General features: G+C 53.9%; 1 protein-coding gene across 1 annotated transcript; it reads right to left on the bottom strand.

Moving 5' to 3' along the window:
* Positions 1–727: 727 nt before the first annotated feature.
* On the bottom strand, positions 728–9,844 carry CSRNP1 (cysteine and serine rich nuclear protein 1). Its single transcript, XM_038755816.1, has 5 exons — positions 9,760–9,844; positions 3,480–3,676; positions 3,032–3,291; positions 2,629–2,925; positions 728–2,255 (listed from the first exon to the last, which is right to left on the bottom strand). The coding sequence occupies exons 2-5, from the start codon at positions 3,646–3,648 to the stop codon at positions 1,530–1,532; spliced, it is 1,452 nt and encodes a 483-aa protein (XP_038611744.1). The 5' UTR covers positions 3,649–3,676; positions 9,760–9,844; the 3' UTR covers positions 728–1,529.
* Positions 9,845–18,757: the final 8,913 nt, after the last annotated feature.

Genomic DNA, 18,757 nt, shown 5'->3' on the forward strand with positions numbered 1-18,757 from the left:
ATGCTGGGATTGGAGTGGGGAGTTGGGGGGTGCTCTAAGAGTAGGGCTTAAGGATGGAGGAGCTGAATTCAGATCCTGGGGGCTCTGGAGATAAGCCTCCCCATGCCAGACAGTTCTCCCCAGCAGAGTTTGTCATCTCCAAGACAACTGCCACACACCAGTCCATTTTACAGATGGGGAAACAGAGGACAAGGCTGTGACTTTAGGCATGGGTTCCTCAGTGAATTTGGGGGCGGGGGGGAGAGGGGGAGAGGGAGAGAGAGAGAGAGAGAGAGAGAGAGAGATTGTGTGTACATATGTGCAGCTTCCTCCATCCCCCCACCCAATTCCCCAAGGCAAATGACTCACGATGCAGCTGGGAGCAGCTCAGTTGGTTTCACACAGCTCTTGGCTCAGGGTCAGCTGTGTAGCAGGGCAAACACCTGGTGGCGGCAGGAGAGACAGGCCAGCCTCCCACTAACTGACATCCATCCCGGACCTTAGAGTCACTGTGGCACTGACTGATGCAGGGAGTAATGTCAGGGTGGCCGGGCCAGATTCAGACAACAATGCCCAGGGGCTTCTTGTCTTTTCTGGTATCCCCTTCCCTACCTTTATATACTCCAAACTGCCCCTAGTGGTCGTCCCATGACAGGGTAAATGAGCCTCCTCATGCTCCCTGCCAATCCACAAACACACATCACAGCCCATGAATTTTACAACAGGACGCAACACAGGTCACAGCCGGTCAGGAAGAAGAGATGCGGTTTTACTTGTACCGGGCCCGGAGATAAACACACACCTGAGGAAGCAGGCACAGAGACTGTCTGCTTATCCACACCTAGAAATATCTGGCCTAGCTCTGTCTGGGCCCAGAGGAGGCCCAGGTCAAAGACTCCACCTGAGAGCACAGCTCATGACCCGACAAGTGCACCAAATAAATTACAGAAAACGAGTCTCGCCTTCTAGGGCAGGGCTGTATCCAGAAGGATCTGGACTTCTGGGAGGTGGGGGCTGGTAAGGGCAGCTTTGTCCAGACACTGAGGCTCCGCCTGCCCCCGTAGAGACCACAGCCCTTACCACTGGCCGTGCTGAAACCACCTGACGGATCCCCCCACTGCAGGCCTGAAGCCACTGCTTCCTGTATCGGGTGTGGAGGAGCAATTCTGCCAACGCAAGCCCTTGTGGGGGGGGTGCCATCTGTCAGGGTGAAGGGTCATGAACATGAAGGCCAGCATCCGGCCACAGGGCTGCAGGGTGGTCTGGACTCCTGCTCCCAAAGGGACATGGAAGCCTGCCCAATCCCCTGAGGGAGTGCCACAAACAAGCCCCCCCACCTCCACCCCCCAGCAAGGCCTCCTGCTGGTGCCACAATAAATAGGGGGAAGGGACTGGGTGGAGAGACTCCTTGACCACTGCCTGTGTGGGCCCACCGCTGTAGCTTCAAGGGAGTAGCAGCGATTGCCCATGGTCCAGGAGGGGTGGCAAGGTTCTGCACAAAACTCAGATCATCATCTGTGCCATGGCCAATCAGAGGGGCTTGCCTCCCCTCACACCTGCACCGCCTCCATCATTGAGGCCTGGAGCAGCGCATCCTCCAGCAGCTGGCTGTCCGCAAAGGGGGCGGGGGCCTCGGGTCCAGCCTCAGCCAGCGCCAGCAGGGACTCTAGGACACAGGGGCCCGGATCTCCAGGGGAGGGGGCCAGGCCAGGGAAAGGGGGCTGCAGGGCTGACAGGCCATCCAGGAGCTCAGCATCCCGCAGAGGGTGGTCCAGCGGCCCCAGCCCATACTCTGCCAGGACCTGGAAGAGGTCCAAGGAGTCGGCCAGGTCAAGGTCCAGTGAGGCCCTGGCCCCCAGCTCGCCCGCAGCCAGGGAGGGGGTACAGGGAGAGCTCCCATCCAGGCCAGAGGGGGGCAGGGTCCGGCCGAATCCAGCGTCCAAGTGTGGCCTGACAGCCGGTCCCTCAGACTCCTCGCTCTGGCTGGCCACAGCCCCGCAGTCCAACCCAAGACCGAGGGGGAGGGTGGCCTCTGGGGGCGCCCTCTCCCGTTCCTCCTCTTCCTCCTCCTCCATTGGCGTCGGGAGCTGTGGGCAGGGGGGTGGCTCAGGGGTCTGGTCACTCTGGCCGGCGACCCACTGGCTCCGCTCCAGCTCCAGCCGTGTGACTGTGTGGATGAAGTGTGTCTGTACACGTGCCTGGTTGAACTCCACGCGGCCCTCACGGTTGCGGCAGCCGTCCTGGGTGCAGCCACAAGGAAACGCCGTGTGGTCCATCTGCCGGTGGAGGGGGGAGAGGACCACCAGAGGTCAGGGCCTGCGGCCAAAGCGAGGCAGCACACCACCCCACCATGCCCCCACTCCCTGACCCAAATAATCCACAAGCTGGACGGGAGCCAGTAGCCCCAACGAGGCAGCCGATGCCGCCAACATGCCACAAACGCGGCCGAGGCCCCTAGTCCGAGCACAGCAGCCGTTACTCAAGGCTTCCCTGCCCCCAGCTGCAGAGAACTGACCTCCACCGACAATCCACAAGCCTGATGGGGGCCTGAAGTCCCGATGAGGCAGCCAATGCTCCTCAGTGGCCCCACTTCGGGCCATAGGCCTGGGCCCCTGCCTCCCCGTCCCCCTCTCACCGGCCCAGTGGTACCTGACACTTGATGCCGGCAAGGCTGCAGCTGCAGGTCTCGGGATCACAAACGTCCTGGCAGCTGCAGCCGCAGTCCTCACGGGAGCGGCGCAGTGACTGCAGCTCCCGCTTCTCCTCCCGGTCAATCTTGCGCACGCCCGCTGCCCGAAGCAGCTCTCGGCGCCGCCTGGGGGGGTTCGGCTGCAGGAAGGACCCTCCATCCAGCTCTCCGCCACTTAGGTCCACCTCCACATCTGATACGTCATCCACCGTGAGCCCGTCGGCCTCGTCCCCCTCCTCCATGCCGCTCAGAGTCAGCTGGGGGTCAGGAGGGGTGGCATCAGACGAAAAACCCCCAGCCTGCCCCACTCCTACCAGGCAAGCCCAGCCACTGTCTTCACCCGTGATCCAGCCCCACACCTACCTTCCACTTCAAGGCCTCCAGCTTCTCCTCCTTCAGCCGTGCCCGCAGGCGCTCCCGCCGCCCGCGCACCTGCTCAGCAGCGAACTCGGCCAGTGTGAAGCAGCGGCAGGAGCTGTGCCGACGGAGCATGCCCAGGGTGCAGCCGCCCCGGCTGGGCACGCCTGTAAAGCCCTGGCAGCGCGGGAAGTAAAACACCGTGACTCCTGCGAACGCCACGCGTTTCCTCGCCTGCAGGTGGCCCTTCCTGAGGATGGATGGGGCTGGATGGGGAGGAGACACAGAGATCGTGTGAGGAACAGCAACTGGGGGGTCTGGACGCCACCCTGGGGTGACCGAGGATGGAGCCCCCAACACACACCTGCCTTCGAGACCCACAGAGCCACCCACCCCAAGACTCAGGGAACCCCCACTCCACGCCTGCAGGGCCTGAGGGTACTGGGCTACTCACGGATGAACTCCTGGCCGGGGGAGGCTCTGCCAGATGGGGCCTCCTCGTCGGAGGTCCAGCCGGATGAGCAAGAGCCCGGGGATCCCGACGAGCAGAAGGATGAGGAGGAGGAGGGTGAGGCAGCATCATCCTCCAGCTGATCAAACTTGCGTTTCAACACTGCACTCATGACTGGGCTTCACCTGTAGCACAGAGTCCTGGGGGACACAGGGATGGGCAGTGAGTGGGCATGTTGGGATCCTTCATTTCCTAGGCCTCCCTCCTTCCCCTCCTTGACCACCACCAAAGCTTTGCAAGATGCTGGCCCTGAGCTGGAAGAGGGGAGGGGGACGGGCACCTCCCCACAGAGCCTAAACAGTCCCAGACGTTACAAGCCTCAGCTGATTGACCCAGGAAGTTAGCCTGCTTAAAACCCTCGCCAACCGTGCATACACACACATTCACAAACTCATGCATACATATAACATCTACAATCCTGTGTGTTGGGGTCCCCCTGCTCAAACCCCATCAACTCTCATTTATCTAGTTACGAGGAGTGGCGGCACTGACACCCCAAAACCACATAAGACGGGGGGAGCCCGCTGGAACTCAGGGCCTTGCCAGCATGATAGACTGAGACAGACCTGGGTCTGGGGAAGGAGGAGAGCCCCGGCGGGTGGAAGGCAGGTGCCTTTACCCAGGAGAAGGTCAGCCAGAGGCGAAAGGGCTGGTGGAGAGGGGAGTTGAGGGGAGGAGTTTGGAAAAACACCTGTGTGGACACTCCATCACTCTGACAGTCAAGCTGCCAGAACTTCCAGAGTACCAGGCCTCACAAAGGGTGAAATAGGAGTGGCAGTGGCTCTGGAGGTGACCCATGCCCTTCCTGCTCCCCTCTTTCTTGTGCAGCACCCCACCACGACCAGGGTGCATGGACTGTTTGGCAAAAGGCCCTGGCTACCATAGCCATAAGCCGAGATGAGACAGCCCTCAGTATCAGACCCAGCCTCCTCCCATGCCCCCTCTACCTCAGGGAGCGGCTGTTTTGGCTTTCTTGCCACCAGCCCAGTCCTGGCCACCTGTGGCATCATCAAAGGCTGTGCAGGCCATAGGCAGACCCAGCCTCCTGTTCCCCCTAGAGGCGCTGGCACCCGGGGGGGTAGAGGATGCCCCAAGAGCTGAGGGCGGGAAGACAAGACTTCCTCTGTCTGCCTCGACTTACAAGCTCATCAACTTCAACCTTGCCCAGAAAGAATGTTTCTTTTGCATGTGTATGCACATATAAAAGTGTCCTGTCTCCTCATGAACTGGCAACCTCTTGAGGACAGGGATAGTGCCTCCTTGGATAGGACGTCCTTCCTCTGGGCTGTGGGCAATCCCCGGACCCCCTTCCCAAGGCTGAGCAGCCCCTGTGCTCCTGGTCCCCTTGGACTCTGCCCCCAGGATTTTGGGAGGAAACTGGATCCTTGGGGCCATGATGGGGGTGGGGTCTTTCCTGGAAGCCAAGAGCTGGCTGCACCGATGTCCTAAACTGGGCCAAGATCAAACTCGGTCCATGGGCCCAGCGCAGGTCGGCCTTCACCAGCCAGGGAACGCTACCATCCACCCAACACAGACACTGCCCAACCAAACCTGACAAGCACCAAGGGATGACTGGCAATGGACACTGCCCTAACCTCCCACCTTGGGAACACACGTGCACACTTAAGAACGATTTGTGTACTAAGGGAACACACATTCATACATGCAGAGGTTCATAAACACGCCCCTACGTAGCCTTTGGGCTTCTCGGGGCAGTCAGACATGCCGCACTGCCCCCTGGATTGAGTCACATCGCTGACGGTGGACCAGACCAGCCGAGACCTTTTACTGCAGAGACTCCTGGTGTTCTGCAGACTCCCAGAGTTCAAGGGGTAGATGTGGGTATGAACCACCAGAATCAGGACTCACCCCCCTCACTGGGCAGCTCTCTCCCCCCATAGCGGCCCCACCCTGGCCGCAGGGAGGGCAGTGCTGTCCCGGAGCTGGGAGGGCGGTGGCTCCGGGGCCCTGGCACAGTCCTGAGACATTCCGTTCTCCTCCGAACACCAGCCCCTTCCTCATCCATTTCATGGAAACCCCCGCCCCCCCCCCAACAGAAGCAGCGGGTCAAACTCATAGGAATCCCTCCCTGGCACTACAACTCCCACCACTCTGGAAATCCTTCGAGCAAATATTTAGCCCAGATGTGCTCTGAATTCCTTCCTCCCTGCACCAGCGGTGGGGGAGGGGCAGGAGAGCACATGGAGGGGAGGTCACCCAGTCCAGGGCTGGGGGAGGGACAGAGGGAGAGGACACCCAGTCTGGTTGGGGCAGGAGGGGCTGGTTTCTCTCCTCAAGCCCCCAGACTTGAGCCTCTTGCTCCAGCCAGGCAGGGTCCCCGAACCACTTGTGAAAATGTCTGCTGCTCCTCCCTCACCCCATAAACTGTTTAAACCCAGAGTCTGGGGGGACAGGGGATTCCCAAGGAGTAAATGAGTCGGGTGGGGGGGGGGGGGGGGGGTTCTGCTGGTAACAGGCCCACCAAGCAGGGATGGAAGACATAGAACAGGGCTGCCCCGAGGTCGGGGTTTGGGTGAAGCCTCTAGCTAAGTTATCGGGGATTCCATCTGCCCCATGTTGTGCTAACTTCAATCAAAGGTATTTATTGAGCGCTTATTGGGTGCAGAGCATGGCACTTAAACGCTTGAGAGAGTACAACTGAAACGGTTGGGAGACCAGTTAGTTCCCTACCCACAAGGACCTTACAGTTTACAGTCTGCTTTCTGTGGGGAACCCCTCAACCCCATCCTCCAACTGCTGGATCAAGGCCTCGATCCCTCCCACTGTTTCTGACCCTGAAAGTGGTTTTCCTTCCTGTGGCCTCTCACCTCCCAGCTCCTGCCCACCTGCGCTGTGGCTTGGGGACAAGGGTACACACAAACTGTGCAGGATCAGGGGGCTTGAGACATTCAGCATGGTTTCAGGGCTCTGGGCCTGAGAAACCAAGCACAGTCCCCAAGCTCGGCCCCCACCCCCAGAAAGCCAAGCTCAAACTCATCTAGCTGCGGGTTTCATAACCTCACTCTCGGGATAAAAATAGACTGTTTCTCCCACGTGACCGCCCGAACGGCCCCTTAGCCCCAGCGCCAACAGTCGGGGGCCCGCTCTCGGCCTCTGACCCCCGACCTGACCTTTGCTTCTCTTCTTGCCGCCTGGCCCAGACATGTCTTGCAAGGAGGGTAGTAGGGGGAGGGAGTCTGGAGGAAGGGCGCCTAGGGGAGGGGGCGGCAAATAACCGTGGGAAAGAGCAGACGGCGGTAAACTGGGTGCCCCAGGCCCGCCCACGTACCTCCAGTCTGAGTGGGTGTTGGAACACCCCCTCGCCTGGGTATAATAATGGTATCCGTTAAGCGCTTACTATGTGCCTGGCACTGTACTAAACGCTGGGGTGGATTCAAGCAAATCAGGTTGGACACAGTTCCTGTCCCACGTTGGGCTCACAGTCTCAAATCCCCCTTTTACAGATGAGGTAACTGAGGCACAGAGAAGTTTAGTGACTTGCCCAAGGTCACACAGCAGACAGGTGGCAGAGCCGGGATTAGAACCATGACCTTCTGACTCCCAGGCCTGTGCTCTATCCACTAGGCCATTCTGCTTCCACCCCACACCCAGGTTGGGGAGGGTCTGAGCTATGGGCCACCTCATAAGCTGATATGACTACAAAAGGCCGGTTTACGCGGGGGATCTGCTTCGCAGTACATTCTTGCGCATAAGCATCTGGATGCACACGTGCACACACATCCACATACATACTCACAGGCACCTGCGTGTATGCCCACAGGCACGTGCACACCCACACCCTCAACACGCAGGCTCCAGGCGCACCTGGAGAGGTCATTTTCGTACAGGAGGCAAGAAGCGACCACCCCCAATCCCCGGTGCAGAGGCAGAGGGGGTGGGCGCAGAAGGGGGAGGAATGTGAGAAACGACTACATTGTTTATTTTCACCAATGAACGGAGCCCGGGAGGGCCGATGGGGGTGCTGGGGGAGGAAAAACAGGTTTGCAGACTTTTCCCCAGAAAGCCTCAGGCAGGGGGCGGGCATCTTGGGCAGGGACGCGGCAGGGGCAGAGCGTACTGCCCGATGGATTTCCAAACCGGCAGGGGTTACTGTGACGAAGGGAGGCCTGGGCTGGGGCGGGGCGCCTGGGACCATCTAGCCTTCCTTCTCCTGCGCCACTTTCCAAGAATCCGCACCTCCTCCGGCCCCTCCCCCGCAAGCTGCGGGAGCAGGGGTCAGCTGAGGCCGGGGGGGGGGGGGGCGGCGGAAACAGGGGTCGAGCCCGTCCCCAATCAATCAATCAATCAATCGTATTTATTGGGCGCTTACTGTGTGCACAGCACTGTACTAAGCGCTTGGGAAGTCCAAGTTGGCAACATATAGAGACAGTCCCTACCCAACAGTGGGCTCACAGTCTAGAAGGGGCAGACAGAGAACAAAACCAAACATACTAACAAAATAAAATAAAGAGTAGATAAGTACAAGTAAAATAGAGTAATAAATATGTACAAACATATATACATATATACAGGTGCTGTGGGGAAGGGAAGGAGGTAAGATGGGATGGAGAGGGGGACGAGGGGGAGAGGAAGGAAGGGGCTCAGTCTGGGAAGGCCTCCTGGAGGAGGTGAGCTCTCAGTAGGGCCTTGAAGGGGGGAAGAGAGCTAGCTTGGCGTCCCCAGGTGTGTGACGAGCTGTGCGAGGCAGGGTCTCCCGGCCGGAACCAGGACCCGGGCGCTGGTCACTTAGAACAGTGCTTTGCACATAGTAAACGCTTAATAAATGCCATCATTATTATTATTATACCTCCAGCCGGCGGGGGGTGGACCTGACACCGGACTCCCGGGGCGGGAGAGAGACGAAAAATCCCCAGCCCCAAAACACACACCTCCCTGCCGTCCCCTGCCGGCAGGGGGCGATAGAGGCCGGGACCCCCCACCCCCCACCAACGTCTTGTTCCTTCCAGGACAGCTCTAAACACATTTCCCAAATTAAAGAGCGCTTTGAGATCCAATTGCTGAAGGCAGGGGGTGGCGCGAAACCAGGAAGGGGTACAGCCTGTCCCCGCACAGGTCCAGAAAGTAAGGGGGCACTGTCTCCCCACCCCCCCACCCCGGTCCAGGAAGGACCCCTGTGTGGGCAGGGATTATCTCTATTGCTGAACCGTACTTTCCAAGCGCTTAGTCCAGTGCTCTGCACACTGAGCGCTCAATAAATCAATCAATCGTATTTATTGAGCACTTACTGTGTGCTGAGCACTGGACTAGGCGCTAGGGAAGTACAAGTTGGCAACATATAGAAACAGTCCCTACCCAACAGTGGGCTCACAGTCTAAAAGGGGGAGACAGAACAAAACGAAACATACTAACAAAATAAAATAAATAGAATAGATATGTACGAGTAATAAATATGTACAAACATATACATATATACAGGTGCTGTGGGGAATCAATCAATTGATTGAGAAGCAGCGTGGCTCAGTGGAAAGAGCCCGGGCTTTGGAGTCAGAGGTCAGGGGTTCGAATCCCGGCTCCGCCAAGGTGTGTGACCTTGGGCAAATCACTTAACTTCTCTGGGCCTCAGTTACCTCATCTGTAAAATGGGGATTAAGACTGGGAGCCCCCCGTGGGACAACACGATCCCCTTGTAACCTCCCCCGCGCTTAGAACAGTCCTTTGCACATAGTAAGCTTTTAATAAATGCCATCATTATTATTATTATTGATTGATTCATCAATCGAAAATACGATTAAATGAATGAATGAACTGGAGGAGGGGAAACTCGGGGACTGGCGGGGGAGGAGAAATCTGGGGACTTACGGGAGGTTTCAAAAAAAAAAGCAATACAATTCCAGCTTTCTCCCGCGTCGCCCTGTCCCCGGGCCTTCCTTGGGAAGGGGGACAGCTCCCCTAGGCCACTGAGCCCCCGGGGTATTGTCGCGGGCTCCCGCTAGGGGGCGCCGCTGCCCGACTCCCCGCCCCCACTGCCCCAAATGCCGCGTCTCCATCAATCAATCGTATCGATTGGGCGCTTACTGTGTGCAGAGCACTGCACTAAGCGGGCCGGGGGCTGGGGGTTCCCCCTCCGGCCTCGCCCCGGCCGTGAGCTGTCCGCCCTTCCGACTGCCCGGCCCTCGGTAGGTCCCCGCCGCGGGACATTCCCCGGGCTGGCCAAGTCCCCTCCACCCCCGCCGCCCCCCGGCAGATCCCCCCACCTCCTCACCTGCAGCGAGGGAGGCCGCAGCGGGTCCAGCACGGGGGTCGAGGGGGCAGGTTGGGTAGCAACGGAGACCCCGGCGCCACCAGCACGGCCCAGTCCGGCCCAGCACGGCCCAGTCCAGTCCAGCCCCGCCGCCGCCGCCGCCGCCGCGACTCCCGCCTGGGCTCCGCCGAGTCCGGCTCCAGGAGCCTCGGCCCGCCCCGGTCCGCGCGGGCTCCGCCCCTTTCCCCCGCCCCCGGCCCCTGGCCTCGCCGGTCCCCGCCCCCTGGCGTAAACGGAAAACTCCGTCCGTGACGTAGCTGTGACTCACGGGGCCCCCCGAGCCCCTACCCGCTTTCAATCAATCAATCAATCAATCAATCGTATTTATTGAGCGCTTACTGTGTGCAGAGCACCGTACTAAGCGCTTGGGAAGTACAAGTTGGCAACATATAGAGACAGTCCCTACCCACCAGTGGGCTCACAGTCTAAAAGGGGAAGACAGAGAACAAAACCAAACATACTAACAAAATACAATAAATAGAATAGATATGTACAAGTAAAATAAATAAACAGAGTAACAAATATGTACAAATATATATATATATGCACAAACATATATACATCAATCAATCAATCGTATTTATTGAGCGCTTACTGTGTGCAGAGCACCGTACTAAGCGCTTGGGAAGTACAAGTCGGCAACATATAGAGACAGTCCCTACCCACCAGTGGGCTCACAGTCTAAAAGGGGAAGACAGAGAACAAAACCAAGCGTACTAACAAAATAAAATAAATAGAATAGATATGTACAAGTAAAATAAATAAATAGAGTAACATATATGTACAAACATGTACAAACATATATATATGCACAAACATATATACATCAATCAGTCAATCGTACTTATTGAGCGCTTACTGTATGCAGAGCGCCGTACTAAGCGCTTGGGAAGTACAAGTTGGCAGCATATAGAGACAGTTCCTACCCACCAGCGGGCTCACAGTCTAAAAGGGGGAGACAGAGAACAAAACCAAACATACTAACAAAATAAAATAAATAGAATAGATATGTACAAGTAAAATAGAGTAACAAATATGTACAAACATGTATGTACAAACATATATGTACAAATATGTACAAACATATATATACACAAACATATATACATCAATCAATCAATCAATCGTATTTATTGAGCGCTTACTGTATGCAGAGCACCGTACTAAGCGCTTGGGAAGTACAAATTGGCAACATATAGAGACAGTCCCTACCCACCAGTGGGCTTACAGTCTAAAAGGGGGAGACAGAGAACAAAACCAAACATACTAACAAAATAAAATAAATAGAATAGATATGTACAAGTAAAATAGAGTAATAAATATGTACAAACATATATCCATATATACAGGTGCTGTGGGGAAGGGAAGGAGGTAAGATTGGGGGGATGGTGAGGGAGACTAGGGGGAGAGGAAGGAAGGGTTTCCTGCCTCTTCCTGGCCCCGCCCCCCGGGAAATACCATTTTTACCATCGGTGCGGGTGAGGAGCGGCGAGCTGGAGTGGAATTTGAAGGGTGGGCGGGAAGGGATGGCTATTTATGTGGACTTCTAGAGTCGACGATGTTCTCCCCACCCTATCCCTGCCCCCTTCCTCCCTAGCTCACCGATTTTCTCTTTCTTCCCCCCTTCTCCATCCTCCTTCCTTTTCTCCCCCCTCAACTTCACTCCTCTTCTCTCCCCCCAACCCAGTCTGAAGACAGGAATGGTCGATGAGTAAAGAAAGTGGAATCTAAGTTCTTATCATGTGCTAAGCATGCTAGACCCAATCCCTAGCCCACTTAGGGCTCACAGTCTAAGAAAGAGGGAGAACAGGTACTGAATCCCCAGTTTACAGGATGAGGAAACTGAGACCCAGAAAATCAATCGTATCCATTGAGCGCTTACTGTGTGCGGAGCACTGTACTAAGCGCTTGGGAAGTACAAGTTGGCAACATATAGAAACAGTCCCTTCCCAACAGTGGGCTCACAGTCTAGAAGGGGGAGACAGAGAACAAAACAAAACATATTAACAGAATAAAATAAATACAATAGATATGTACAAGTAAAATAAATAGAGTAATGAATATGTACAATCATATATACATATATCTAGGTGCTGCGGGGAAGGGAAGGAGGCAAGACGGGGGGATGGAGAGGGGAATGAGGGGGAGAGGAAGGAGGGGAAGGCCTCCTGGAGGAGGTGAGCTCTCAGTAGGGCCTTGAAGGGAGGAAGAGAGCTAGCTTGGCGGATGGGCAGAGGGAGGGCATTCCAGGCGAGGGGGAGGACGTGGGCCAGGGGTCAATGGCGGGACAGGCGAGAAAGAGGCACGGTGAGGAGATTGGCGGCAGAGGAGCGGAGGGTGCGGGCTGGGCTGGAGAAGGAGAGAAGGGAGGTGAGGTAGGAGGGGGCGAGGTGATGGAGAGCCTTGAAGCCCAGGGTGAGGAGTTTCTGCCTGATGCGCAGATTGATTGGTAGCCACTGGAGATTTTTGAGGAGGGGAGTAACATGCCCAGAGCGTTTCTGGACAAAGGCAATCTGGGCAGCGGCGTGAAGTATGGATTGAAGTGGGGAGAGACACGTGGATGGGAGATCGGAGAGGAGGCTGATACAGTAGTCCAGTCGGGATAGGATGAGAAGGATGAAGAGGTGCCAGTGACCTGGACCAGTGATTATCTGCAAGGAGCTTTCAAAATTTCCTGGGCTGATCCCACATCACAGTCCTTCCTCCAATCCAGTCCAGCTCAAAGGTCAAAGGTCCCATTCCCCACTCCTAGGGAAGCAACATGGTGTAACGGAATGAGTACGGACAGGCCTGGGATTCAGAGAACCTGGGTTCTAATCCCAGTTCCACCACATGTCTTATATGTGACCTTAGGCAAATCGCAACTTCTGAACTGTACTTCCCAAGTGCTTACCACAGTGCTCTGCACACAGTAAGTGCTCAATAAATACAATCGAATGAATTAACTTCTCTGTGCTTCAGTTCCTTCATCTACAAAATAGGGATTCAATACCTGCTCTGCATCCCACTTAGACTGTGAATCCGATGTGGGACGTGATGATCTTGTATCTACTCCACTGCTTAGTACTGTGCTTGGCACTTAGTAAGCACTTAATAAATACCACAATTAATATTATTCTACCTCCTGGCTTCCTGTTCCTTTTCCTTCACCCTGTTAGGACACTCAAAGGGAAAGTGTTTCTCCACCTTGAGTCCCTCCCAGCCATAATGGGAACCATAGCAATGGTGAGGAGCAATGGCCTGAAAAATGCAAATCAACAGATAATAAATAATGGAGTAGGCAGCTTGGACCCTGGTAGGGCAGGGGTGGGGCAGACCATCCGGTGAGCTGTCTGGGACTTGAGGGGAAGTGATCCTGGGTTAGCTGAGCCTGGACAGTCCATGTGGTGAGGGATAATCAAAGCAATGGCAGGCTCTCTCAAGCCAGGTGAGAGGTAGAGATCTGCTATGGATAGTCCACAAAATGGTTAATCATCATCATCATCATCAATCGTATTTATTGAGCGCTTACTATGTGCAGAGCACTGTACTAAGCGCTTGGGAAGTACAAATTGGCAAGATATAGAGACAGTCCCTACCCAACAGTGGGCTCACAGTCTAAAAGGGGGAGACAGAGAAAACCAAACATACTAACAAAATAAAATAAATAGAATAGATATGTACAAATAAAATAAATAAATAAATAAATAGATTTAAAAAAATATGTACAAACATATATACATATATACAGGTGCTGTGGGGAAGGGAAGGAGGTAAGATGGGGGGGATGGAGAGGGGGACGAGGGGGAGAGGAAGGAAGGGGCTCAGTCTGGGAAGGCCTCCTGGAGGAGGTGAGCTCTCAGCAGGGGTTAATCCCCTCGAAGACCATTCCAACTGTTTAGGCCAAGTCCCTGAACTTATGGCTGTGGTTTCTTCTCCTTACAGTATAAGACTGGTTTCAAGAAAGGGAGGTAGGATGAGGTTATGTGGGTAAGGCCCACCTGGTCAGGCTAACAGGATGGTTAACAGGGTCTGGCCTGAGCCCACTGCAGGGACCAACCTACTTTGGCCACAGGAAACAAGATGGAGACCAGACACACTGTCCTCCAGCTCTCTTGCTTCCTCCTCTCCTCTCCCATCCCCATACTTTTCCTTCCCTCTAGACTATAAGCTCATTATGGGCAGGGAGTGTGTCTGCTTATTGTTATACTGAACTCTCCTCAGCATTTAGTACAGTGCTGAGCACACAGTAAGCACTCAATAAATATAATTGACTGACTCACTCCCCTAACACTATTCCCCTCCCCTGCCATTCTTCCCCCCTCACCCCAATTAACCATTCTCCTCCCCTGCTATCCCGTTTCCCTCCCCCACATCCCCCTTTCCTCACAGCCTCCTCCCCACAATCCCAGCCTCAGCTAACCCCTAGTTCTTGAGAACAAAGAAGGTTCTATGTCATTATATGCAGGGTTTCTCCTTTTTCACTGCTGCAGTTAAATCAGCTCAGCTGCCCTGCCCCAGCGCCAACACACTCTTGGACTCAGGTTAAAGTGGAAAGGAGTGTGGCCACGGAGGGTGGGCAGATGGGGGGGAGGGACAATTGGCAGAAAGAACCGGGATATGGACTAGAGAAGCTGTGAGGACTAATGGAAGTAATAAAAATAATAATTATTATGGTATGTGTTAAGCACTTACTATGTGCCAGGCATTGTACTAAGCACTGGGGCGGATACAAGCAAATAATACACAGTCCTTGTAGAACATAGGGCTCCCAGTCCCAATCCCCAGTTTAAAGATGAGGTAACTAAAGCCAAGCACTTAGTACAATGTTCTGCAAACAGTAAGTGCTTAATAAATACAATTGAATGAATTGAATACAATTGAATGAAGCACAGAGAAGTGAAGTAACTTGCCCATGGTCACACAGCAAACAAGCGGCAGAGCTGGGATTAGAACCCATGACCTTCTGATTCCCACGCCCGTGCTCTATCCACTACACCATGCGGAGCATGGGCCTTGGCATCAGAGGATCCAGATTCGAATCCCTACTCTGCCACTTGACTTCTCTGTGACCTTAAACAAGTCACTTTTCTGGGCCTTAGTTTTCTCAGCTGTAAAATGGGAATTCAATACCTGTGCTCCCTCACCCTTAAACTGTGAGCTTTGTTTGAGCCAGGGCCTGTGTCTGATCTGATGATCTTGAATTTATACCCTAACATTTAGCATAGTACTATGCACAGTTACTACAATTATCATTAGGCATCAAATCCCAAGGTTCAGAGTAGCTGGATGAGGGGTGGGGTGGGGAAAGGGACCTCAGTCCCCCGGGGACTGAACAGCAAATCTGCAAAATGGAGATTCAATTCTATTCTCCTTCTTACTTGACTGTGACCCCCATTTGGGACTTCCCCCTTCTAGACTGTTTCCCGTTCTAGACTGTGAACCCGTTGTTGGGTAGGAATTGTCTCTCTTGCCAAATTGTACTTTCCAAGCAGTTAGTATAGTGCTATGCACACAGTAAGCGCTCAATAAATACGATTGAATGACAGGGACAGTATTATACTTTCCAAGCGCTTAGTACAGTACTCTGCACACAGTAAGCGCTCAATAAATATGATTAAATGAATGAATGAATGAACAGTGCTTGACACATAATAAGCCCTTAACAAATACCATTTTAAAAAAATCCATTCTGGTTCAGGCAGGAACTGCAAGTGTACGTTCTTTAGAGACTGTCCTGCAGCTTTGCCCTGGAAATCAAAACAATCTGCTGCCTGAGGGGTCAAAAAGGAGGCCGGAAGAAGACCAGTGATCCAGAGGCAGGAGATGGGAGTTTTGAGGTGGGGGGAGCCCTGAGCAGCAGTTCAGTAGCTTTTCTTGATTAAGCCTCTTTTCACCTAATTCCTCACTCTTCTGCATTGTCTTTGCACTCGGATCTGTACCCTTTTAGCATTTGATATTTACCCTGCCCTCAACTCCACAGCACTTACGTACATTCCCATAATGTTTTAATAAATATTACATATATATACATATATATATATATATATATATATATATATCTCCATCCCTCTGGACTGTAAGCTCACTGTGGGCAGGGAATGTGTCTACCAAGACACAGAAAGCACTCAGTAAATACCACTGATTAATTGATATTCCAGGAAAAAGGCTTCAAAGCAGGGATTCCCTTCCCTCCTCTCCCCTCCCTGACAGAGAACCAGGCCACCAGAGAAGAGGTCAAAGCCCTGTCCTGGGCCCTTAGTCTGGACTCAAGAGTTCACTGCCCCGGTAAAAGTATAAGCCAAAGGCCAACCTTAATAGCCCATCCCAAGAGGACCTAGCCATAACTCTACTTCCTTGACCACCTGTGTCTCACTATAACTGTCCATCTCTTTGTATGAGCACTTACTGAGTGCAGAACACTGTACTGAGAGGCAGTGTAGCTCAATGGAAAGAGTACGGGCTTTGGAGTCAGAGGTCATGGGTTCAAATCGCAGCTCCACCAATTGTCAGCTGTGTGACTTTGGGCAAGTCACTTAACTTCTCTGGGCCTCATTTACCTCATCTGTAAAATGGGGATTAAGACTGGGAGCCGCCCGGTGGACAACCTGATCACCTTGTAACCTCCCCAGCGCTTAGAACAGTGCTTTGCACGTCGTGTAGTAAGTGCTTAATAAATGCCATTATTATTATTACTAAGCACTTGGGAGAGAACAATAAAGTTAGTAGACATGATCCCTACCCTCAAGGAGTTTACACTCTAGCTGAGGAAACAGACAATAAATTACAGGTAAGGGAAATCATCAGGTATAAAGATATGCACATTCATGAGGTGGTGGCAGGGGGCGGATGAGTAATGAAGTGTTTAGAGGGTATGGACTCAGGTGCACAGGTGACACAGTAGGGAGGGAAAATAGGGTGGGGAGATGAGAAATTAGGGAAGGGTTCCTAAAGGAGATGTGATGTCTTTCCATTCTTATGCTTTTCTACGTGCCTCTGCATCTGTTGCTGTATCTCTAAAACTGTATGCCATTCTCTAGGCTTCTCCCATTCTCTGTCTCAGTGTGTCCCTGGGGGTCTCTTTCTGCCACTCTGCTTGGTTTCTGCTTGCACACACACACACACACACACACACACACACACACATAGACACACACCACTCCCCCCAACACCCCCGACCCCAGTCCCCTATCACCTTTCCATTACAGAGACAACACTTCCATCCACGTTCCTTACACACTCCCCACCCCCACAACCTTCTCCAGTAAGGAGAGCACGGGTCTCCGGGTGTGGTGGGATGGTGTGTGAGGAGGGAAGGGGGTGGGGGAGAGGGGAATCTAGGAACCAGGCGGAAACCATGGCGTTGTGCCTCCCCCACCCCACTCTGTGAAAGCCAAAAGAGCACTCATCCACCAACATCTGGGAAATCTCTTGGGCACCAACCCCAATGAGCTCAGCCTAGCCTGCCCCAGAAATCCTAACGCCCAGAAAGGGTAAGCAACTTGATTAGGTCACACAGCAGCAGGAGGAGGCAAAGCTAAATGAGAATCAGGGTCCAAGCTCCGGCCGGTTCCTCGTTCTGAGAAAACTTTCCCCGACCGTTGGGCAGGTCCAGGGTGGGAGCACCTCTGCCGGCGTGGAGAGGGGGTCTTGTGGTCGGGGGGGACTGGCTCTCCAAGCACCCACCTCCGGGGTGGAGCTGAGGGCTGCAGGATGAGACAGCCACGGAAGAATGGCAGGTGAAAGGGTGCATCACTATGTGGTTTAGTGGCAAGAGCACGAGCTTGGGAGTCAGAGGACATGGGTTCTAATCCTGACTCCTCCATTTGTCTGCTGTGTTACCTTGGTCAAGCCATTTAACTTCTCCGTGCCTCAGTTACCTCATCTGTAAAATGGGGATTAAGACTGTGAACCCCACGTGGGGCAACCTGATTACCTTGCATCTAACCCAGCTCTCAGAACAGTGCTTGGCACATAGTAAGTACTTAATACCATAATTATTACAGACATCTAAAGGCACAATCACGTCTACTACAGTCACGCTCGTTGTGAGCAGGGAATGAGTCTGTTTATTGCTAGTGTACTCTCCAAGTGCTTAATATAGGGCTTTGAACACAACAGGTGCTCAATAAATGCGACTGAATGAGTGAATACATGCACACAGTAATAATTATTGTTATTATGGTATTAGTTAAGCGCTATGTGCCAAGCACTGTTCTAAGCACTGGGGTAGATACAAAGTAATCCGATTGTCCCACAAGGGGCTAATAGTCTTTGTCCCCACTTTACAGATGAGGTAACTGAGGCCCCCAAAAGTGAAGTGACTTGCCCAAGGTCACACAGCAGACAAGTGGCAGGGCCGGGATTAGAACCCATGACCTCTTAAATCCCAGGCCCGTGGTCTATCCACTCTGCATTTGAGCTCCCCTTTCCCGCCTTCCCCAACCCCTAACAACCCCGCCCCGCCCGATTCCCTCTCCCTCCGCCCCCTGGGAGAGTCAGACCCGCAAGGAACGCGCCCCCCCCCCCCGATGGCGCCCTTTCCAGAGAAAAAGGAAAAGTCCCTGGAAAATGTCCGCGTCTTTTCTACAGAAAAAACCCCTTCTCGCCTCTGCTGTTTCCCCGGTTCCTAGAAGCTGAGTCACCGGCTGCCCCGGGGCCAGGAGCCGCCCGACGGCGTCACGTCCTGGCCCAGGCCCAGCCCACCTCGCCCCGCCCCCGCAGGACGGAAGGAGAGGTGGCAAAATAATAATAAGCATCATCATCATCATCATCATCATGGCATTTGTTAAGCACTTACTATGCACCAGCTACTTTACGAAGGAATGGGGTGGATACAAGCAAATCGGGTTGGACATAGTCCCTGTCCCACGAGGGGCTCACTGTCTCAATTCCCATTTCGCAGGTGAGGTAACTGAGGCCCAGAGAAGTTAAGTGACTTACCCAAGGTCACACAGCAGACTCGTGGCAGGATCGGGAT

This window comes from Tachyglossus aculeatus, chromosome 13 (assembly GCF_015852505.1).
Source record: "Tachyglossus aculeatus isolate mTacAcu1 chromosome 13, mTacAcu1.pri, whole genome shotgun sequence".
NCBI lineage: Eukaryota > Metazoa > Chordata > Mammalia > Monotremata > Tachyglossidae > Tachyglossus > Tachyglossus aculeatus.

Excerpts from the sequence above, each read along its gene's own strand:
- CSRNP1 (XM_038755816.1), bottom strand. The coding sequence starts at position 3,648 with ATGAGTGCAGTGTTGAAACGCAAGTTTGATCAGCTGGAGGATGATGCT. Across the intron at positions 3,292-3,479 it reads CCCCGGCCAGGAGTTCATCC|CCCCATCCATCCTCAGGAAG; the intron begins GTGAGTAGCCCA and ends CTCCCCATCCAG. Across the intron at positions 2,256-2,628 it reads TTGCCGGCATCAAGTGTCAG|ATGGACCACACGGCGTTTCC; the intron begins GTACCACTGGGC and ends CTCCACCGGCAG.